General features: G+C 38.5%; 1 protein-coding gene across 1 annotated transcript in view; it reads left to right on the plus strand.

Moving 5' to 3' along the window:
• Positions 1 to 753: 753 nt before the first annotated feature.
• LOC137326565 (ena/VASP-like protein) overlaps positions 754 to 24,394 on the plus strand; it is a 239,954-nt gene continuing 216,313 nt past the window's right edge. Inside the window, exon 1 of the mRNA XM_067991788.1 lies at positions 754 to 1,195. Within this exon, the coding sequence (XP_067847889.1) occupies positions 1,191 to 1,195 (5 nt within the window). The 5' untranslated portion in view covers positions 754 to 1,190. The remainder of the gene's footprint in view (positions 1,196 to 24,394) is intronic.

Genomic DNA, 24,394 nt, shown 5'->3' on the forward strand with positions numbered 1-24,394 from the left:
TGTACCACACCAGACAGTAGTTCTTCGTGCAGAACCAAACCTGCCAAGATCATTAAAATTGTGAGATTTCAGAAAAATTGTATGAATCGGCAAGTTTATCAATGAGTGAACATGATTAAAAATTGATTAGCAATGATGCAAAAATTTGAGAATTTATCAGGGAAGTCAGCAAAAACTAAACACCAAGACCTTAAATTATTGATGATATTATTCCGATAAAGGTAGAGAATTGTTGGAATATATGCCTGCAAGCCTTGTAAGGTCTATATCCAAATATTAGCCTATTATTTTTTTTCTTTTTTCAGATACTGATGGCCTTGCTGTATGTTTTCAACAACATATTTTTATTTCAGATCTTTCCCATCTTCCCTCTCTCGTTTGTTAGTAGCAATCCTCTACTAAGTGTTGCAGTTATTCCCTTTTCCATGGCCGATAACCAAAGGTGCGTTTTATTTTATTTTCTATGCTATAGCTTTTCCTTCTTTGGTGCCTTAAAACAAGAAGTGCTGTTTTTTTTCTGCAGCAGGTAATGCCACCACTCCCTACTACTGCACTATTTACTTTCCTGTCTCCCAGCATTAAAGCTATTTGTTTATGTCCCCCTTCTCTTCCCTATCTGCAGCAAAAAAAAAAGCTCCCCCTCCTCCTCCTCCTCCCTGTCTGCTACTCAGGGCTGTGTCTACCTCTGGCTGTCTGCAGGCGGAAGTGTGTGCCGAGTGCATTGTGGAGCCGAGTCCCAGATTGGAGGAGGAGGGGGGGGGGAAAAATAAATATGGCAACTCGGCAGCTGCGGAACGTGAGGAGCCGCCAGAGCCCGGCGACGGCAGATGTGGCAATGCAAAGATGTCAGGAAAAGCAATAGGCAAAGAGCGGCGGCGGAGGAAGAAAAGCGAGCGAGCAACCGAATAAAAAGTGCAAGAGGGAAAAAAAAACACATTGAGGGGGGGGGGAAACGTTAAGTGAATAGCAGTAATAATAATTACAGGAGAGAAATCCTTTTTGGAAGGCAGTCTGAGGGTGCGCGCGGCAGCGGCGGGAGCTGACAGCTGTGCTGTGTAAACACTGAGGACGCTTCCCCCTTAATATTCTTTGCTGACAATACCGTGGCAACCTGCTCTCCCAGTGCTGTGGGTGGAAATATATATATATATATATCCTGCTGTATATAGACATAGAATATTCTTCTGGAAATGAGGTAAGATTTAATCCGTATTTAAACAAAACCGTACGGTTAATTCACATTGAAGTAGCAGAGCAAAAGTAAAACAATAATGATTCAGCACCGGGTTTCAAACGGGTCCTTGCCTTCATTTGCAGGAGCTGAGAGGAGAACGGGATTTTTCAAAAGGTGTTATTTTTAGTACAGTATGTGTTTTAGATTTACGGTCTGTGCTCTCCAGTGAGAGGTACAGGGGATCGCTGGCGGCTGGCTGGTCTGTACAGTAGCGTCTGCCGTTGGTCTCTGGGTGATGATGGTGCTTTCACCCCATTAAGCTGGGATTGCAGTTGTCCTATTTGGTATCTAAGCACTGCACAGATTTTAAAAAAAAATCAGCCCGGTTAGCTATCGGTGTTATTTTATCCCCAAACCAGCGACCACCAGAACCTTTGCACGAAAAGGTTTCTAGAATGTGTCAAATGACTCAATAATGGTTGGATTTTTGAATTAAACGTAACACTGCTATTAATTAAATTGTGAAACAAATGCCTTTCCTTATAGGGGTTGCTTTTAATGACATACTTTAATGAAGTTGTATGTCAGATGTGGTGTGCAGTAACACGGTACTTCTGTGGCTGGTTTGGGGAAGGAATGACTACAGTATGTTGGTTTTTGCAAAGGAGGAGCCAGACGGTACCAGTGACATAACTTCAGTCTACAACACACCAGTCAACGGCATTGCTGCGCTGTCGTTTTTATTTTCCAGAACTAAGCAGCAATATTTAAAATTGATTCATACTAAGCAAGTAAAGCAAAAATGCCAGTGTTAGCAGTCTAATCTATGGATCTGCTGTTGTGGACTTGGCACAGGCATTCTGACATGAGCACCATCTGTCAGTAAACGGCTGTGACTGAACATCATCCTTGTGCTTCAGAACATGTATCAACACTAGAAAATTCAAAAATATACCTTTTTAAAAAAAACTTTATTAGAGTTTTTTTTGTTTTTACCACTTTGTATTAATTGAATTATATATATTTTTAAAGTCAAAGATCAGTCTTATGGGTGTAATGTATGAAATTATTGATTTTGTGATTTTCAAATTGCTACTTCTGAGTTGTGTACTATTATAAAAGTACTTCACTGGGATCCTATAAGTCAGATGAATTAAAAATCATTTTAAGGGAAAATAGATTAGCAAACTAACTTACAATGTATATTTTGCAATATAGTATTTAACACATCACTACAGTTCCATTGACAAACAACAGGAGCATGAAAAGGCATTCATCTTTCACTTGGACTCTCACTCCTATATTATTCAATGGGCAAAGAAAATAGTGCAAGGCAAAATCATGCCATTTATATTTTACATAGGTATTAAAATATCATATGTTACACTATCTGCTGCTGTTTACCAGTGAAATAAAAGTATCTTCTATGATTATGCCAAACAGTTTCTAAAATGGGATAATTTACAAAGGGATATATAAATGGCAGCCGTTGGAGGCAGGATCAGATCTGCCAGAGTTTTTTTTAGATTCATAATCTTGGAATTTAAGACTCATTCTAGAGAAATTCTGGGGACAGGAGGCAAAGGGCAGTGTGTGAGGATTTGGAGAGAAGCAGTTGAGGTAGAAAGAGGCCAAAGTGTGAAAATTTCAGCAGGACCGCAAGAATGGAGGATTAGATCTAGAGCCAGCGATGAAAAGGAATTTGAATGAGAATTCATTTGGAGGGAAATTAACTACAAGGACAAACTGGTATTTTGTTTACAAGCCTCTGCCAATGCTGCTCTGTAACTCCCAATTAGGAAGTGCATGAGAGTGCTGTGGGTTCATTTGCTTTCTAATTCTTCCTTCCTTCTTGGGGAAAGTACCTTCATAGAGCTGAAATGGGAATTTACCACTATCTTCTACCATACTGTCACTGGGCTGCCATCCCAAGAAATATTTTGAAACAAACACTGTAGGATAATATCCTATGGTAGCCTTGAATATCTTTTTTAAAAAACCCACATCCTTATGTAATTCATTGTGAGGTAGCTGAACTCCCAATCTGGGCTGTTGTCTTTTCACTGTTTCCAAGCCTAGGTTTGGAAAGCTGTCACTTAATCTTGGTGTGGAGATGCCAGTGATGGACTGGGGTTGACAATTGTAAACAATTTTACAACACCAAGTTATAGTCCAGCAATTTTATTTTAAATTCACAAGCTTTCGGAGGCTTCCTCCTTCCTCAGGTGAACGAAATGAAATCCTTTCGTTCACTTAATCTTGGCTTCTGCTTCCCAGAACCCAGTACCTTCAATGGAAGTCACTTTCCACTATTAATGGAGATGAGAAGTAAGGAGTGCTGGGACCTCCGACAAAGTAATAAAATGTCATTTCTACACTGAGCCTCAGGAATATCAAAAAGATGGCAAACCTTAACAAAAGGCTCATCTCCTTGAAATTAATTTAAAACAGTGAATTTATATATTTTTAAATGCAGAGGATTTCTTTCAATAACATTGTAAAACATACCAGAAGTATCATCAGCACTGTACAGTATTTTACAGAAATATACTGGAGGATAAGATTAGTCCTTACCTTTATTACTATTATTTCATTAAGAATACAAGATATGATATCTATTGAACATATAATTAATATTTCTAATTGAATTAATATCTGGGTTAGGATTGTTGATTCTTTAATATGCTAATTGGATATTGATATATTGATTTAGTTATTATTGCAGCTGGTTTGTTATTATAGTAATAGGTAAAAATGAGTTGGATTCAGATGGAACTGTTAAGTATGTTGAGGGCATTAAGTGTTATAATGGAGTTCATTGATTACATTAGGTAAACACTGTACTTTTTGTAATACATAGATAGGAAGTATTGCCAGCAATGTACAGTGTTTAGTTACCTCAGTCATAATGCAGAGGACCTACCTGAACTTAGTCCAAAACCAATGATTAGTACCCAGTCCCAAAACTCTGCATAGCATTGCCTATTAATGCAGAAATTTGCTACCAAAAATGGATTATAAAGGTATTACTGCTGTAATGTACAGCAAAAAATATCATTTTTATCAACTGTTGTGCAAATTACTTTACGGTAACATTGTCATTTATCTTGCGCTGATTTTGAAATGAGAGAATGGTCTTGGATAATGGTTATGCATGACAGTGCTAACAGGTACTATGATATAAATATGAAGACGTGCATTTCTAGATGTGATGATATGCAGCATTGGAAGATTGTTTTGTGTTCAAAAATCGGACTATACAACAGCTACTGAGTGGGACCACAAGCTGAAAATTATTACTAATCTGCAGGAAAAAAAAACACCAGGCTGATTTTATAAATGCTAAAAGTTCACTTGCTTTGCACACAGGTGCCTGAGAGACCATTTGAAACTTGCATATGCAAGAGCATTGTAGGGACCATGGATGAGCATCTGAATGCATAAACTAGTCAGTCAGCGCAGTGCAGTGCAGCTCCCATTGATACTGTTTTGTTACTAGATTTATTAATCTTGGTCCAGTGAAACAGTATGAATTTGGAGTTGTGCAGACCATCATTTTCTACAGCTTCTTTGGATTAAGGAAAGCAAACTAAATTGCAGTGACTTTACTTGGTGTAAAGCCTGTGGCTTTGTACCTGTGGCACAAATTTGCTTCATCCATTTTGAGAAAAATGTGCTTGCTCCATATTTCGTAATGGAATTGTGTTTGCTTGCGATTCACATATTGGTTGATGTTCTATTCCATGCTTGTTTGCTCTGTTGTATTAAATCTGTAATGTGCCACTGAAGAGGTAGTGTGACTGCAGCATCTGAAGAGCCATCAGTGACACTTTACTAAGTTTAAGGTAATATACCTACTGTGTTGACCATTAGGTAAAATACACTGCCTCCAAGCAGACCAAAAGCGTTATAAGCAATGTGTTCATTTTTAAAGCACAAATATGCATACTTAGACTGTGCTGAGGTGTTCAGAACTTTAGTGCCCTTTTGAAACCATATTATGATCCTCAATGAGTGGAAGCGGTCTCTGCAATTTTATTGTGCGCTCCGTGAAGTAATTTCTATCTCATGCCCTGACAAGATTCTGATGCAAAAGCATGCTGGAAGCACATTTTAGGTACCTCTCTTATAATTATGTGGCAGCATGAAATGGTTCATTATGCCACCAAATGACAGTAGTTTTAGTGCAATGACACATTAAATACACCCACACCAAGGCACTAAAAATAAATAGAATTCAGTTCTTCATTTGAGGGACATGGTGGCATTTTTTTACCAAAACAGAATGCAGTGATTTTAAATATAAGTTCCAATTATTAAGATGATATACAACAGCTGACATTTTGTTCTGTGCTTTCATGTTCTTGGCTTTACTTTGTGCAACTTAGTTCATTTTCTACCACAAAACAAGTTGCTACTATCTTTTAAAAAGCTTTAAATTCATTTGAGGGCTGTGGGAACATTTTGGCACCAAAAGATTACAAATTCACCCAGTTGTTTTTGTTTAGATGAATCACAATATTCCATAAACAAAGATCTGTTTTTGTGTATGTCTCTAATTCTGCTTAGTAACATTCATCAGAAAAATGTACAGAAAGTTATTAGATAGAAGAGGTGCTTTTTTTTAAAAAAAGCTACAAAGGCCATTTGTTACTCAAATGGTTAAAAATTAATGTGTGCATGTCAGCAGAACAAAACTTTCAAAATCCAGTAGGTTCAACCAGAGGTTTTCCACCTAGTTAGACATGCAAATAGTCCATGTATAGTAAAGAGGAGGAACATTCTCCAAACAGACAGCAGTATAAAGGGGCTTTTGGACACAAATGCACTCAAACAAACTGCATTCAAATTGAGCTCTGTCCCATTCAGCCATAGAACAATCAAAAAGCCATTAACCAACTATGAACTGATGAACAAAACATTCCAAAAATGGAACAGGGTTTGACAAATGGTAAAGGAATGAAATGTTTATTTCAATTGAGCACCATAAAAGGAATAAGGTTTAAACATCGCAGGTTGTAAAAGTTTACAGAACAGAGCTTTAAATGGAAATGTCTGTGTTCATTTCAGGAACAAGTCATTTTTTAAAAAAAATTGTAATTTGAAAATGCTAACTGCGCATACCTTGTCATTATCTTGCTGTTCTAAATTGATTGCATTTGGTAATGTATCAAATTAGTTATACCTCTGAAAATGCATTGCACAGAACGATACAGGACAGATGTTCTTTGCGCTTGCTCTTTGCAATTACTTTAAAGGTTCTTTCTTAAAATCCTTCCTACCCCTTTCAGCTTCACTCGCTGATCCCTAGACTTGCCTTAGTAATACAATACTGCCTTATCAATTTGGGCTTGGCTTTGACTCTACTCAGATCCTATTATCGACTACATTCCAATCCTTTACTCTGATCCACAGTCCAAGATCTCTCTCCAGTACCTTGTTTGTGGTCATGGCTCAAGTTGATCAACTTAGTTTCCATTCACACAAAATTGATTTTAATATGTGTAAATCCTATGTAGATAGAATGTGAAAATCCTGAAAATATGTAGTAAAAGCTGAAGATTTTCCTGCACATTACATTACATTACAGTGCATGTTGCATTTTTGTGTTCCGGGAAATACAGTTTTAGTTAAGGCAGTGAAGTGTTTATTTAAATTTGTTTGTAAGTTTGTAAATTTCTAAATGTCATTAGAAAACATTTATACTTGTAGTATTTTGCGTAACCTATAGTACTGTAAGATATCCTATAAAATACGTTTTTCTTCAGTTTGGTTCCTAGATTTAATTGGCAATTCAGTAATGTTTGAGTGAATATATTAGAAAAATAATGGACTTTTGGTAAAATAATTCTCAAACATATGAACTTTTTTTATACAGAAACACTGCATTTCCTTCCTCACCTGATCAGAGATCTTTAATTGGGAGGGAAAAGAGGCCCTGGCTACCTTTTTTATGTCCCCCCTGCACCAACCCGATTCCATCACTCTATAAATAACAGAACCTGCAATCATCTACGCGAAAGCTGCATTTTTATTTCCCTCAGTGGTTTACTGAAGCAGGTCACAGTGAATCAAGACCTGTATCTGGCACTGGTGGACAAGACTCTTAAATGGTCAGGAATGAATAGCAATTTTACAGTGTACTGAAGAGACCTCATTTATGGTCGTTATGAGTACCAGTCACTGGTCTCCTGGACCTTGTTTGATCACCTACAGGGGTTTGGCAGGAATTTTCAGGATGATTCTCTTCCACATCGTTCACCTGAGGAAGGAGGTAGCCTCCGAAAGCTTGTGAATTTAAAATAAAATTGCTGGACTATAACTTGGTGTTGTAAAATTGTTTACAATTGTCAACCCCAGTCCATCACTGGCATCGCCACATCATAAATTGATCTAAGATTTTTATCCTATTGTTTTGCCTGTCCTGGGAATATGCATGGCCCAGGGAGTGGTGGGTTTAATGGTGTGAGTATATTGCAACATGTGCAATGGCACAGGCTTGATTGATCAGTTAGTCTTGTCCTTCTTTGTATGTTCATGTATGTAAAATTAACCATGTATTAAACCAAAGAAAGAATAGGTACAGTCTCTTTGATATAATGTATGTTTTATATACTTGATGCAATGATTTTGTAATCAAATTCCAGTTTAAACTGAAAATCACCAATAAAACATTGGGGCAAGTTTTTAAAACTTTTTAATGAAATCAACATCAGAAAATACTACTATTGGTGGCTATGAGAATGAGCCTTTTTCAGATAAAATTCTGTGCTCCTTTTTGATAGATTTTCAGCTTGCTGTATATTTGAGTGCTGATGTGTGGGCTCCATGGGCCTTAGTGAGCAACCTATTTGTTGAATATTTAGTCAATAGCCTTTGCAATATCATCATTATTTTAACATTTTAGACACAAGCAGACGTGCAGGCTGCAACTCCATGTCATTTCAAACCCTATAATTTATCCCAATTTTTAAAAGCAACAATACTTAAATTTAAAAAGAATGATTTTGCTTTTTTTAAAAAAAAAACAAAGGTTCAAATTTGGCTACAAATAAACATTGAAAATAGAAACTGGAAATATAATGGATTTGAAATGGCAGGCCATTGAGAGCTGTTTAGTATATTTTTTAATTACAAAAAGTTTAAGATAGGAAAGAGAAAATGAAAATATGAGTAAATAGCAATAAGAAGCTTGGTGCATGTTTTTCTTGTCAGCGTGAAACTAATATAAAACATAATCCGGATCTGGAATGTCATTTGTCTATCATTCAGTCCTTTCATTATTAAAAAAGAAACCACCTGTGCACATCTCAGCTTAACATTTTTAAATTGGTAAAACCATTAAATATTCTCTCTCTATGGTCTTGGCCCATTAAAATCTAGATGCAAGTAAATGAAAATGTTGGCCCATTTCCAGGTGACGTTTATATTCTCCAGCTAGACTGAGCTGATCCCAAACTAGGAGGGGCAATGGATTTGGAGGAAGTATCTCAGAAATTACAAAATGATTTTGCAAAATATGTAAGTGGGCAAAACAATGGAAGATGACATTTAATGCGAGTAAGCATAAAGCACAGCATATAGGAAGGAAAGATAGGTGGCACATACGTTTTGTGAATGGTTTTTGAAATGGCTATGGGTGAAATTGAAAGAACCCTGGGTGCCTTAGACTTGATGCTCAACATGTCCAATCAATGCAGAGCAACGATCATCAAAGCCAATAGAATGATGAACTTTGAAGCCAAAAGAATGGAGTACAAATCTGAGGAACTTGTGCTCAAACTGTACAGTGCTCTTTTCAGACTACATTTTGAATACTGCTCCAGATCTGATCACTGAGTCACAAGGGAGACATTCAAGTGCTAAAGGCAGTGCAGAGAAGGGCCATAAGGTTGATCTCTGGTGTTGGGAAACTTGGGCTTTTCAGCTTTGAAAGGAGTTGTCTGAGGTAATTTTTATCAAGGTATGTAAGATTGTAAACAGTATAGACCAAGGTTAATCTGGAAAATTATTTTAAGCTAAATTGCAGGATTAGGACATAGAACACAGGTTCAAATGGAAAAAAACAAATTTAGGACTAATATAAGGAAGTTCTTCAAGGAAAAAGTCATCAATACATGGAATGGACACCTGGATGGAGCAACAGAGGTTAAAACCCTGGAATCATTTAAGAAACAATTCGATGTTACAGAAGGGGATCTTTTAAGATCTTTCTGAATAAACAAACTGAGATGGTGATGAATGGCCCTCCTCATTTATAATTATCTTATGGCCTTCTGACTGCACAGGAATCAAAATATAAAGTGATTGTCAAGATCCCATTTTGAGTGTGTGTATATATAGTTTTTTATACAGTGTTCACTTTTCTCTTCCAAATCAGCTTTTTCTATAAATGTATATTTTTTGTTTTAAATATCACTTCCTTTAAGGGCTGCAGAGCCCTAGTTTTCTAGTCTTATAACTCTGTCCTCTGATTTTAAATATCCCTCTCCATGGCTGTTTGCTGAACATTGAGATAAAGGTATCTGTTAAGGAATGAAACAGATTTCCATTTTGCCACCAAGTTCAGGTATCACAAAGTCAGATATAGAGTAAAGCACCCTCTACTTTATCCTAACAACCCACCTTGAACCCCAACCTCAAAAGAGCATTCCACTGCATCAGTTTGATTTCTTTTCATTTCCCACACCAGGAATTCTTGTTTGTCTCTAACTGAGTTCCTTAAATTATTTTTGTTTCTAGTGAGCTGTTGCAATCTTGAAGTATTTTTACAGTTTTAATGAATGGTTTTGAAAATTGAAAAAGCCAAATTGAATTAAAAAGGGGAAACAGGGAATGAGGCAGGAAGTTTGGGGATCGTGTAACTGATGACTAAGCAGCCAGTCTTAAGCAAGCCTTTAATTAGAAAGTAAATGGCCTGGCCTATTGTATATTACACAATAGATATCAATGAGGATTGCCATTTCACACACCTTAGCTCTTCCATCCAGAAAGAACCTCCCATCACAGCATCTGCATATTTTGTGTTTATCAATCTTTATCTAAAAAATTCCTTGAGTAGGTCCTAAATTTGTCTTTTGCTAGTTTGAACTTGTGCTTTAGTGTCCTACTATCATGAATTAACTTAAACTAGTATTCTGAATTTACCTTTTCTATACCTTTTTTATGCCTCCCTCATAGTAACTTCCTTTTAAAGGCTTGTAACTCTCTCATAACTCTGTCCTCTGATTTTAAATATCCGTCTCATGGCTCTTTGCTGTACCACCTCCAGAGCTTGAAGTTCAGTGACCAAAACTCAAATGTGGTGTGATTGGCGTGCTGTACAGTTTTGACATACATTCTCTGACTTGTACTGTATTGTTTTGGTCTATAGTTCAGCATTCTCTTTGCTTTGATTGTTGTTCCAGAGTGCTCAGATATGTGCCGAATCTACTAACACTCTTATTTCAACCTTGGGCTATTTTGCTACAATTCATGGCGTGTGTGTTCCTAAGTGCAATAATTTACACTTATCCATGTTACATTTCATCTGTCACTAATCCACCCACATATATTGTATCTAACTAGTTTTGTAATTCCTTGGCTGTCCCTTCACATTTGACGACATCCAGTTGGTATCATCTGTAAATTTGACCAGCTTTCATTGAGTTTCTTAGTCCAAGTTGTTAATGTAAATTAGAAACCATATGAGTCTCAAACACTCTTTTTTTAACATTATTCCCTGAATCAATACCTATTATTTCCTACCCTTTAGCCAATTTCTTATTTATTTCTGAGCTTTATCTAGAATTTTCACTGTTTTATGATAATTAAGAAACAGCATTCTGTGTAGAACTTTATCAGTCACTTTGGAAGTCTATAGTCACAGGTCATTCAATAAGAGACTGTTGGTGTCCTCTAAGTAAGGCCAGCATAGATGTGGCAGTGGAACTGGCTGAGGGAGCATCTACCATTGGACTGGAAGAATTGAAGAAAGTCAGGCTGGATCTAAACAGGACAAATTCCTGATAAGAGGAGACATTTCCAACATTAGAAATGGAGGAGAGATGTTATTCTGCATGGAGGCAGTGAGTTAGTTGTTAGGGATTGTGTGAATCCTGAACTAAATGAATTCTACACCTATGCTTTGCACTTGGATACTTGTGTGCTAACTCCAGAAAACAGTGTCTGTGAGACAATGTCATCTGGAGGATTCTAGTTTTAATGCTTTTATTTTGAAAGTAATTTAAACTTTTGAGATAAAAATGAATGAATTGAATTCTATAGGAAAGCTGCAGGTTAGTATTGAACTATATAATCCTACATTACAACAATGATTACACTTCAAAAGTAGTTCATTGGCTTCATTGTAAAGCACTTTGAGATGTCCTGAGGTCATGAAAGGCGCTATATAAATGCAAGTTCTTCTTTTTCAAAAGTTAATAAAACCAAAAACTTCAAACTTTTGTGAATTTAAAAATGACTGCTTTTACTGTCTGAGTAAGACGTCAAGCTTTCAACTAGAAGTTTAACTGTATCTGCTGGTCTCATTAGGAACAAAAGAGTAGCACTTCGTGGAATATGAAGGCTCCCACCAAAATGTGGACTTGGTAATTTTGTGGACGAACCACTCCATATAAATAGTACGAACTAGATCATAAACTTTCGAGCCACTTTTCTATAGTCTTTTAAGATTCATGTTCAGGACCCAGATAGATTGAGGCATAAATGTGCTCCCAGCACCAATTCACTCCCATAATTAAGAAAACTCCTGATTTAGCTGTGCAGTCCTTTATAGCCACTTACAATCATCATTTTAGTTAGCTTTTTCTTTGGAGAAGTTCCTTTTTTTAACAACACCCCCTGCCCCATACACCATCCATAGGGTGAGAGTTCTGGCACAGAACTCCCTCCCAGGACTTTGTGTTGCTTTGCTACCAGTGTGAGAAGATGAATGAAATTTGAGGTGGGTGACTTGCCCTATGATTTTTCATCTTTTTTTATCCCCCCCTCATTAGGCAGTGCTTGGACTCTACTTGGTGTTCATCCCAAAGACCGAGCTAGCACTGGGAATTAATTGTATGAAGTCTCAAAGATGTGAGCTCATTCAATATTGCATAGAATGTACAGCACAGGCACAGAAACCGACCATTCAGCCCAACAGGTCCATGCCAGTGTTTATGCTCCATATGAGCCTTCTCCCATCCTTCTTCATCTAACCCCATCAACATATCCTTCTATTCCTTTCTCCCTCACGTGTTTATATGTTTGTGAAACTTAAATTGCAACCACTTCCTCAATTGATTTAAACAATAGTCTTCGGTAGTATTAAAAACTTTTTGCTTCTGGTCACTCAACTGTCCAGAAGTAAACTATTAAACAGATCTTGAATGTTTTTCTGTTAGCTATTGTACTATTTTTATACTTGTAAATTGGCTGCTTTTTGAATGCACATATTGTTTGTGGATAATTGCTGGTAGATACATTGAACTTTGGCTTGATTTAGAATCTAGTATAGTGACTAACTTGGTATCATATTGGAAAAAATAACCTTTATAAAATCCTATCACATGATGCAGGCTGACCTCATTTACTCTTGTCAGAATACATGTATCTCCTTTGTGGATGATATTTTAAAAAAAAATAATTTGTGCAGTTTCATGTACTGCCTATTCATGCATTGTAAGCAAAAGTTAGCTCAGAAGTGGCAGAAACCCCTCAGAACGTGATATTGTTCCTTTCAATAACCTTGAATTAAGAAAACAGAAATGCGGTGTAATAAATTCTGGGACACGTTAAGTGCAGAGCAAGAACTGCATAGCAGCTAACTAACCTAACAGCCTTGACTTTCCGATCGGCATGATTTTAAGACCGCGTTAGCCTAGATTTTAAAATAAGTGGGTTAACATGTGACAGATAAATTCAACATTCAGATAAAAACAGCAAATTGTGCTCATAAATCAAGGCTGCACATTGGGTAGCAGTGCATTAAAGAAATTAAACTATTTGTGTAATAGCACTTGCAAATTATAGAATGGTTACAGCATGGAAGGAAGCCATTCAGCCTGTCGAGTCCGTGCCGGCTCTCTGCAAGAGCCATCCAGCTAGTCCCACTCCCCCGTCCTTTCCCTGTAACCCTGCAAATTTATTCCCTTTTGAAAGCCATGATTGAATCTCAGGCAGTGCATTCCAGATCCTAACCACTTGCTGTATTTTTTTTTTAAAAAGTGTTTTCCTCATGTCGCCTTTGGTTCTTTTGTCAATCACCTTAAATCTATCTCCTCTGGTTCTTGACCCTTCCGCCAATGGGAACAGTTTCTCTCTATCTACTCTGTCTAGACCCTTCATGATTTTGAATATCTCTATCAAATCTCCTCTCAACCTTCTCTGTTCCAAGGAGAACAATCCCAGCTTCTCCAGTCTATCCACGTAACTGAAGTCCTTCATCCTGGAACCATTCTAGTAAATGTTTGGAAGACCAAAACTATTGCCTTTGGGCCCCCGTTTTAAAAACTCTACCCCTGCCAACCACTCAATCCTCCTCCCCAACCACTATCTCAAGACTTTTTATAAAGACCTCCACTCCTTGCTCAAACAACAAAATCATGCTGCCAATGTAATAACTAAGGGAGAATGTTTAATATTATCTTCTGACATAATTAGAATGTGTGAACTGGAAAGTTTTGAAGTATAAATAAAAGGAAGTTGAAATGTTTGTGTTTATTTTGTAATGTGCTGAGGTTGGGGATGGTTGCATCTCTTTCTTTCATGCATATCTGAGATAGAGCACAAAAAGCATGAACAGTAGCGAAAAGATAGTTTAAAAGAGAGAAATCCTGGAAAGACTGTATTGTTCTTTGAGCAAGGAGTGGAGGTCGGTATAAAAAATCCTGAGATAGTGGTCGGGGAGGGGGATTGAGTTGTTGGCAGGGGTAGAGTTTTTAACGGGGGCTGAAGGCAATAGTGTTGAAATGAGTGTTGTAAACGTGCATGGGGAAGCTGTCCTCATGTCTGTGGATGATGATGCCAAGGGACAGCATGTAAAAGAGTAAGAAGACTGGGTCATAGATAGATTGGGGGATTCCCAAAGTAATGGTGCAAGGGCAATAAGAGAAGTCATTAATGGAGATGCTCTGGACACAATCGGTTAGGTAAGATTAGACCAAGCAAGGTCAGTCCCACCGAGCTGGACACCAGAGTATTGAGTAGAAGGGGCCTATATTCTCTGGAGTTTAGAAGAATGAGAGGTGATCTCATTGAAACGGACAAGATTCTGAGGGGGCTTGACAAGGTAGATGCTGAGCGGTTGTTTCCCCTGGCTGGAGACTCTACAACTAGGGGGCATAGTCTCAAGATAAGGGGTCAGCCATTTAAGGCTGAGATGAGTAGGAATTTCTTCAGTCAGAGGGTTGCGAATCTTTGGAATTCTCTACCCCAGAGGATTGTGGATGCTCAGTCGCTGAGTATATTCAAGGCTGAGATTGATAGATTTTTGGACTCTAGGGGTATCAAGGGATATGGGGATCAGGCAGGAAAGTGGAGGTGAGGTTGAAGATCAGCCATGATCTTATTGAATGGTGGAGCAGGCTCGAGGGGCTGTATGGCCCGCTCCTGCTCCTATTTCTTATGTTCTCATGTTAGTACAGACGTTGGAGGAAAATGATGTAGTTGCGCATATTGACCAGAGAGATCCAGGAGGAATAGTGCACCATGGACCATGGTCATAGTCACAGAAAATGTTGTTCATGACTTTGGTTCAGGCCGTTTTAGTGCTGTGCAAGGGGTGGAAACCTGATTGGAGAAATCCAAATAGGGAGTTACAGGAGAGATGGACATAGATTCGGGAGGCAAAAACACATTCAAGGATTTTGGAGAGGAAAGTGAGGTTGGAGATTGGGCGATAGTTTGCAAGGATAGTGGGTCCAGGGTGAATTTTTTTTGAGGACGGGGGTGATGATGGCAGTTCTGAAAGGGGAAGGGGAACACTTATAATTGTCAGCCAGAATGGGGGCTAGAAATAGAAGTATAGTAGTCTGAAGTTTAGTGGGAATGGGGTCAAGGGAGCAAGAGGTGGGTTCCATGGTTGAGAGGTGCTTCAGTGAAGGTATGAGTTTCCCTCCACCACCTCCCCCCCCCCTCCCCCCCCCCCCCCCCCCCCCACCAAATCTCAATTTTTCTCCCATTTTTCCAGTGCTTTATCTGATGACTACATGTGCAATTGGCATGAAATCCCTGCACGGCAATCAAGAGCTGGAATCTTGGCTATTTTTTCCTTTCTTGATGCAGGAACACTTGAAATTCCCTCATTGCTATCGCAATTGAGATCAGCTAACTCAAAGATTAGGGACGAATGAGTACTTTAACAAATATTAAACATTTTACACGGTAAATTGAAAAGTGTAAGTGGGTAAAATAAAATTAAAATCTGGGCATACAACTTAAGAAGCAAAACTGATCAAATACAATGAAACAATATTGACAAACAAGATAAAACACAAGTTGGAAGAAAATAAAAGATTAATTTTGTGTAGAGAAAATTGTATTGAACTTAGAGTGGCTTGAATCAAGAAGAATTTTCAGAATATATACAGTATTTACTGTCATTTATAATTGCAATATTTCTAGAGCCTTTGGATATGACATCCCAGCCTTAGCAAAGAGCTGGTTCCTTGTGTTTCATCTGGTGAACCGCTGAATTGGAGCTGTGAGGGTAGATTTTCATTTCAATCGAAATGAAAATGGGCAGCTGATCAGCAACCCGAATTTTACGCCCAGGTGGCAAGTTGAAAATCTACCTCGTGATTTCCTCAGAGAACCCAAACATCAGGTATTATTGCAACACCTATGCAGGGATCCCTCTGAGAAGCATGTTTGGTTTAACTTTTTTTTTCATCAATCACTTGTTTGTCAATTTAAAAAATGATGGCATTATTAGCATTCAGAGAATGCTATTATTCAGAGAAGCTAACTCCCCTTCAGGAAGATAAATGATCAAATAACTGCTGGGGGACAGACAGAACTGACCAGTGGAAAAACAGTGGTGTATATCTATAGTGCTTAAAGCTGTTGGATTGTGATGTTGCCCACCTACATTCACTCCATAATGGTTGCAAGATCAGCTCTCTAATACAATAACTGCTTCTGATGTACATCTGAGTAACCAAACGAGGTAAAGGTGGCTGGAAATGCTGGTAGAACAATGGGAATCTTTCTAGAAGCTTGTGCCTATTCGCTACTTCTGTGTTCTACAGTCATATCTGTCCCGTGACGGAATATTCTGAACCTTTTTTATACACTGTGGGGGAAAATTCACCTCTTGAACCCAGACTGTGCATAATCCAAAACCAATTAGTATTCTTGATGATGATGATATATCCAATTGTCACAATTTGGGATTCTTTGGTTATTTCCTCATAGTAAGGAGTAGGACATAATTGATGTTAAAATGTGTTCTGAGTAAAAGCTGCCTAAAAAGTATTAGCTTTTCAGGATAGTTCAATGTAGAGCAGTGATTTCATAGGCAAGTGAATGGTTATTATATAAAATGGGAAGTGACTTCTTACAGAGATCAAATAGGCAATTCATTAGCTATGTTCATAAAGAAATCTAGCACCTTGGTGCTGACAAACTCTTTTGATCTCTGTGGGTCGGGGGAGAGATTTTTTTAAAAAAAAGCATTACAGACAACAAAAGGTCAGTCCAACAGAAGGCTGTAAAGGAAGAATACTGCTGTCTCGGGTGATTGGACAAAATACAGAGGAGATGGGTGGTAATTTTCGCCTTCACCGAGCGGGCGATAAACTGGAGGAGAGGATTGCGCACCAGTTATAGTACCTGCCTGATTTTCATTTCAACGCCTTCGGAGAAACTGAAGGAGTTCACGTGCATAATACATGGAGATCCGGTCCAAAACACGAGGGAGTTTCATTGTTACGCTTTGGGTCCCGCTACTGATAGCAGATACAGGACAATGGGAGTCAAAGTCTGTAAGAAGCAGGTGACCAGTCCGCTTAAGGGAGAAACTGACACCACTGAATCTGAGTAGTTATCTGCGGCAGACGTGAATTTGTAACACCTAAGGTCCAATCTACTCTCCAAATCACTTTCATCCTCCTTGGAGTGTATGGAAAGGGAGGTTGGGGGGTGGGAGGGAAGAGAGGTCACAGCATTTTCCCGTCCAACACTCTAAGACAAAGAGAGTAGTTTCAAAGCACAAGAGGTACAGTATTTGAGTAATACTATAACAGGCTGGATTAAAAGCAGTGTGCGTGGTGTATTCAACATTGCTGCAAAGCTACTCTCATTAGGATGAAAATTGCATTGTAATTTTTTTTTTGTGAGAGCCTGTGATACAGAGGGCTAAGTTTTACTACAGAGTGCAAACAAGCTCTTTATAAAATAAAGCTGGCTGGTTGGTAAGTTATTTGACAAGACAGCCAAGAACTGGAACATGTTGTCCAATGTAGTGATGTTGCAAAGCAGTGGCTTAGGCATGCCAACTGGATTTAATTGTTGAAAAGTAGAAAAAATGGTAGTTTTGCCAGTAAATGTTGGTAACCAAATCTGAACCATATTTTTCGTATCGTGTGTTTTCCTGTGAGTAACATGATGCCACTTTTGCACAATGTAAACAGAGAAGTTATTATGAATGTTCAATATTCTGAGCAAAACAGAAACAAAACAATACTAAATCCCTTGTTCAATATCCATCCATTTAAAATGTATTTTTCTGACTGTGAAGGTGACCTGTAATTGGTGCCTTGGCTGGCTGCTTGAAGGTGTGGGAAAGTCACCTGTCTCCCCTCCCTCTTTTTTAAGAAAAAGCCTTGAGGCCTGGGCCAATATTGGATTTGGCATCAGAAGTTTGCAGAACATGTTATTCTCGATAATAGTGAATGCAGATTAAAAAATATGGTATCCTACAAAAAAGAAAGACTTGCATTTATATAGCGCCCTTCATGACCTCAGGACATCCCAAAGCATTTTACAGCCAATGAAATACTTTTGAAAAGTGGTAACTGTTGTAATGTAGGAACCGCAGCATCCAATTTGTGTACAGCAAGGTCCTACAAACAGCAATGTGATAATGACCAGATGAGGTTTAGATGTTGGTTGAGGGATAAATATTAGTCAGGACACCGTGGCGAACTCTGCTGCTCTTCTTTGAACAGAGCCATGGGATCTCTTATGTCCATCTGAGAGGGCAAACAGGGCTTCAGTTTAACATCTCATCCGAAAGATGGCGCTGCCGACAGTGCAGCACTCCCCTATTATGTTCTTAAATCTCTTGAGTGGGACTTGAATTCACAACCTTCTGACTCCGAGGCGAGAGTGCTACCACTGAGCTACGGTTGATACCGTAATTAAACTGTTAACAGTCTAAGTTTACAGGAAGTTAAATTTTGAATCCTGTTGATTTTGGATTGAATCTAATTTGCCTCATGTTTTCTAGTACCAACAAAACAACATGAAACAGTATAAAATTGTTTCCCTGAAAAATGTGAAGCACATACTTGTGGTAGAGCTAATATGAAAAATTCAAATGACCCAATTTATTTATAATGTAACTCCTAATAAAATTACAACTCACCTTCAACCAAAATCTTCGTACCGATTTTTCTATCTCTCGTTCATCTATCTTCCACACACAGTAGGATAGGTTTATTGTCAACAGAGTAAATCGCATTGATATCTTGAAGAGGTTTGTTCCCTATGGTCTTATGTGAACCATGTTTTGTCTTTTTTTTTTCTCCTCACCCCTCCCCTCCCCCGGCCTTTATGTGATGCACGATTAGCTTTGCCTCTTCATGTAGGTTTTTCAATAATGAAAAAACCCTTTTAGATGTAATTGTCATTATTCAGATGGAGAGATTGCCTTGCCAACTAGGAATAATCATAGGGATGCCTGTCTAATTTTGTGCAAAATTAATGTGATTATCCTGGACTGCATAAGGGATACCCTACCCCAGAATAATGCAAAGCTAAAGGCCTTATCAGTACCCGCTTTAAAAATGAACTTCATTATCATTTTGGAGTCGTCTTATAGTTTTCCTTAAAAAGTGTGGTGTGGTGATGTTAAAATTACTTATCAGTCTGAGGTAGTTAAAAGCATTTTCTGCTGGATCCTTCTCTTAAAAATTTTTTAATTCTGCAGTGTAATGGCTTATGCACTTAGACCTTAACATGAAATCTCGAACTGCCCTGTGAAGTAACCAGTTACTTGGCTTCCACATATTGCCAAAGCTTTCGAGCCAAGAGGTCCACTCTGTCATGAAATAAAATATTTCCACAAGGTTTGGAAGTCATAGTGCTCTGGTTTCCAAGGCATGAGGAAGGTCCCTATGTCTCAGTTCCTTCTGGTTTTGAGAAAGATTCGGGAATCACAAGAAACGGAGGGAATGCATAAAGAAAATATCCTTACTGGAAAACTCAAAGGGTGTTTGGGCCCTGGATTCTTTTGATCCGGGAACAATTGTGCTTTATTCACAAGGCAACAAATTCTTTATGCCATTGCTTCATGCACAAGATAGGGCTGCACTACTGTTTAGCTTTCTGTTTCAGCTGAGTGCTGGAGAGTCTGTCAGATCATGTGTCTCCTCCACTAATTTTCTGCCTCTGATATACATTTGCTTAATGTTCTAGTTTTTGTATGTCTCTGCTTGTTGAATTACCTGACATCCGTCGAACTCAGCTTTACACAAAAGCTGACAGAAATTTAGTGTCAGGACTACTACCTGTAACCCCAACATGTTCTATCTGGTTGCCTAGTTTTGTGGTTTGGCACTTTAATCATGTCTGTTCTCAAATATCCTACGATCGTCTAGATTCTGCCAAATCTGATAGAGCTTGTATTTATTGGTGGAAAGGTAAGTCTTTCAGTGGTTTTCTTATTTGTGGCAGTTCAGTTGCAAGGGTTTCATTGATGATGAAGATATTTCTAGGTTCTTGTTTGGTTCTGAATACCTTGGACTGGTACCTTTTATTGCTGATGGTTGAGAGTGAATATAAATTTGGTGCACTGTAGACATGGATGATAGTAGCACTGTTAAAGTTGTGTGGGGGTTGTAGAAATGGAGGCAGCACTGTTAAAGCTTTCTTGTAAAACAAGCTTGAATCAGAATGGAAGCATTTGAATCCTGCTGAAAATGAGTTGTTGCTTCAAGATAACAAGTCTAGCAAAATCTATTGCAGGTGATTCTGTGACATCTTGTGTATGGTGAGAGATGGTCCTCCCATCACACACCGGGTTAGCACAGACCCACCAGCAGTGACTTTTCATGAATTGATTTGGTAGTCAGGCACGAACAGCTTACTATCCTTAACATTAAGATTTTGTCCAAACAACTGTTTATCATCAATTATAAAACTGGGGCTAATGCATGGATGCCATTTGCATTAGCAGATGAATAGTTAACAACTCAAATGAGATTGTATTCTTACTGTTTAAGGTGTTAATGAGACCCCCAAGTAGAATGTTCTGGTCATTAAATCATACAAAGGACATTGTTGCCACTAGAAAGGGTACAGAGGCAATGAGTATGATTCCCATTAATAGGTATTTAAATTAGGAGGAATGGTTGAATAAATTTGGATTCTTTCAGTTCTTTTTGGAAAAGAGAAGACTTAGAACATAAGAAATAAGAACAGGAGTAGGCCATAAGGCCCCCTCAAGCCTGCTCCGCCATTCTATGAGATCATGGCTGATCTTCAACCTCAACTCCACTTTCCCCCCTGATCCCCATATCCCTTGATTCCCCTAGAGTCCAAAAATTTATCGATCTCCGTCTTGTATATACTCAATGACTGAGCATCCACAACCCCCTGAGTGAAGAAATTTCTCCTCTTCTCAGTCCTAAATGTCCGACCCCCTTATCCTGAGACTATGCCTCTTGGTTCTAGACTCTCCAGCCAGGGGAAACAGCATCTACCCTGTCAAACCCTCTCAGAATCTTATGTTTCAATGAGATCTCCTTTCATTCTTCTAAACTCGAGAGTATAGGCCCAATTCTACTCAATCTCTCCTCACAGGACAATCCTCTCATCCCAGGAATCAATCTAGTGAACCCTTGTTGCACCGCCTCCTAAGGCCAGTATAACTGTCCTTGGGTAAAGAGAACAAAACTGTACACAGTACTGCAGGTGTAGTCTGAATAAAGCCCTGTACAATTGCAGCAAGACTTCCTTACTCTTGTACTCCAACACCCTTGCATTAACGGCCAACATGCAGAGTACTGCGTACAGTTCTAGTGCCCTTATTTAAGGAAGGACATACTTGCATTGGAGGCAGCTCAGAGAAGGTTCACTAGGTTGATTCCGGGTATGGAAGGGTTGTTTTATGAGGAAAGATTGAACAGGTTGGGTCTATACTCATTGGAGTTTAGAAGAATGAGAGGAGATCTTGTTGAAACATACAAGATTCTGAGGGGACTCGATAGGGTAGATGCTGAGAGGATATTACCCTTCATGGGGGAATCTAAAACTAGGGGGCAAAGTCTCAGAATAAGGGGTCGGCCGTTTTAAGACGGAAATGAGGAGGAATTTCTTCTCCCAGAGGGTCGTGAATCTTTGGAATTCTTTACCCCAAAAAGCTGTGGAGGTTGAGTCATTGAATACATTCAAGGCTGAGTTAGACAAATTTTTGATCAGCAAGGGAGTCAAAGGATATGGGGACAGGGAGGGAAAGTGGAGTTGAGGTAAAAATCAGATCAGCCACGATCTCATTAAATGGCGGAGCAGGCTTGAGGGGCCGAATGGCCTACTCCTGCTCCTATCTCTTATGGTCTTATGCCATTTGCCTTCCTAATTGCTTGCTGTACCTGCATGTTAACTTTGTGTTTCATGTACCAGGACAGCCAAATCTCTCTCAACACCAACATTTAACAGTTTCTCACCATTTAAAGAAAATATTTTGTTTTTCTAGTCTTCCTACCAGAGTGAATAACCTCACATTTCCTTACATTATACTCCATCTGCCACCTTCTTGCCCACTCACTTAACCTGTCTATATCCCTTTGCAGACTTTGTGTCCTCCTCACAGCTTACTTTCCTACCTAGCTTTGTATTGTCAGTAAACTTGAATACATTACACTCTGTCCCATCGTCTAAGTCATTAATGTAGATTGTAAATACCTGAGTCACTGATTCTTGCGGCACACCACTGGTAACAGCCTGCCAACTGAAAACGACCCATTTATTCCTACTCTCTGGTTTCTGTCCGTTAACCAATCCTCTATCCATGCTAATATGTTACCCCCCAACCCCATGAGCCCTTTCCTTGTGTAACAACCTTTTATGTGGCACCTTATCGAATGCCTTTTGAAAATCCAAATATACTACATCCATTGGTTCCCCTTTATCTACGCTGCTAGTTACATCCTCAAAAAACTCTTAACAGATTTGTCAAAGACTATTTCCCTTTCATTTCCCTTTCACTCTGCATTATTATGATTTTCTAAGTGCCCCGTTACTATGTCCTCAATAATGGATTCCAGCATTTTCCCGACTACTGGTGTCAGGCTAACCGGCCTGTAGTTCCCTGTTTTCTCTCACCCTCCTTTCTTGAACAGCGGTGTTATATTTCCTATCTTCCAATCCACTGGGACCGTTCTAGAATCTAGGGAATTTTGGAAGATCACAACCAATGCATCCATTATCTCTGCAGCCACCTCTTTTAGAACCCAAGGATGTAGGCCATCTGATCCAGGGGATTTGTTGGCTTTTGGTCCCATTAATTTCTCTAGTACTTTTTTTCTTTACTAATATTAATTACTTTAAGCTCCTCACTCTTGTTAGACCCTGTGTTTCCCACTATTTCTGGTATTTTTTTTGTCCTCTACTCTGAAGACAGAAACAAAATATTTGTTTAGTATCTCTGTCATTTCCTTATTCTCCATTATAAGTTCTCCTGTCTCAGCCTCTAAGGGACCCACATTTACTTTTGCTAATCTTTTTACATACTTGTAGAAGCTCTTACAATCTGTTTTTATATTTCTTGCTAGTTTACTCTCATATTCTACTTTCTCCCTCTTTATCAATTTTTTGGTCATCCTTTGTAGGTTTCTAAAACTTCCCCCAATCCTCGGGATTACTACTCTTCTTGGCATTATTATAGGCCTCTTCCTTGAATCTAATACTATCCTTAACTTCTTTAATTAGCCACGGATGGATCACTTTTCCCGTGGATTTTTTAATTCCTCAGTGGAATGTATATTTGTTGAGAATTATGAAATATTTCTTTAAATGTTCGCCATTGCTTATCTACCATCATATCTTTTTAAATCTAATTTCCCAATCAACCTCATCCAACTCGTACCTCAAACCTATGTAATTGGCTTTGTTTAAATTTAAGACTCTAGTTTTGGACTTAACTACGTCACTCTTGGACTCGATGTGAAATTCATCATTTTATGATCACTCTTCCCCAGAGGATCCCTAACTATGAGATTACTAATTAACCCTGTCTCATTTCACAAGACAAGATCTATAATAGCCTGTTATCTGGTTGGTTCCATGATGTATTGTTCTAGGAAACTGACTCAAATGCATTCTATGAACTCATTCTCCAAACTACTTTTGCCAATTTGATTTGCCCAGTCTATATGAAGATTAAAGTTCCCCATGATTATTGCATTACCTTTGTTACAAGCTCCTCTTATTTCTTGATTAATACTCTGTCCCACAGTATAACTACTGTTACTGGGCCTGTAAACTACTCACACCAGTGTTATTTCTTATCTCCACCCATACCCATTCTACTTCCTGATCTTCTGAGCCAAGATCCTTTCTCACTACTGTCTTTATGTCATCCTTTATTATCAGGGCTACCCCCCTCTCCTATTCCATTTTGTCTGGCTTTTTGAAAAGTCAAGTACCCTGGAATATTTAGTTCCCAACCTCTGATACCTTGCAACCATGTCTCAGTAGTGGCTACTAGATCAAGCCCATTTATCTCTATTTGCCCCATTAATTCGTCTATCTTGTTACGAATGCTTCGTGCATTCAGATAAAGCACCTTTAATTTTAACTTCTTACTATTTTTCCCTGATTTGACCTTGTTCACTGATGCACTATTACTGTTGAACTCTCTGTCCCTTCCTGACACAGTCTGTTTATCTTTACCCAACTCGCTACACTGCTCTATGGCCTTGACTTTGCTCTTTAGATTTATAAATTTACCCTTACCTGAATCCTCAGGTGATCCAATTACATTTTTCAAGATTATGAAGGGATTGGCCAAATGGA

This window comes from Heptranchias perlo, chromosome 10, assembly GCF_035084215.1.
Source record: "Heptranchias perlo isolate sHepPer1 chromosome 10, sHepPer1.hap1, whole genome shotgun sequence".
NCBI lineage: Eukaryota > Metazoa > Chordata > Chondrichthyes > Hexanchiformes > Hexanchidae > Heptranchias > Heptranchias perlo.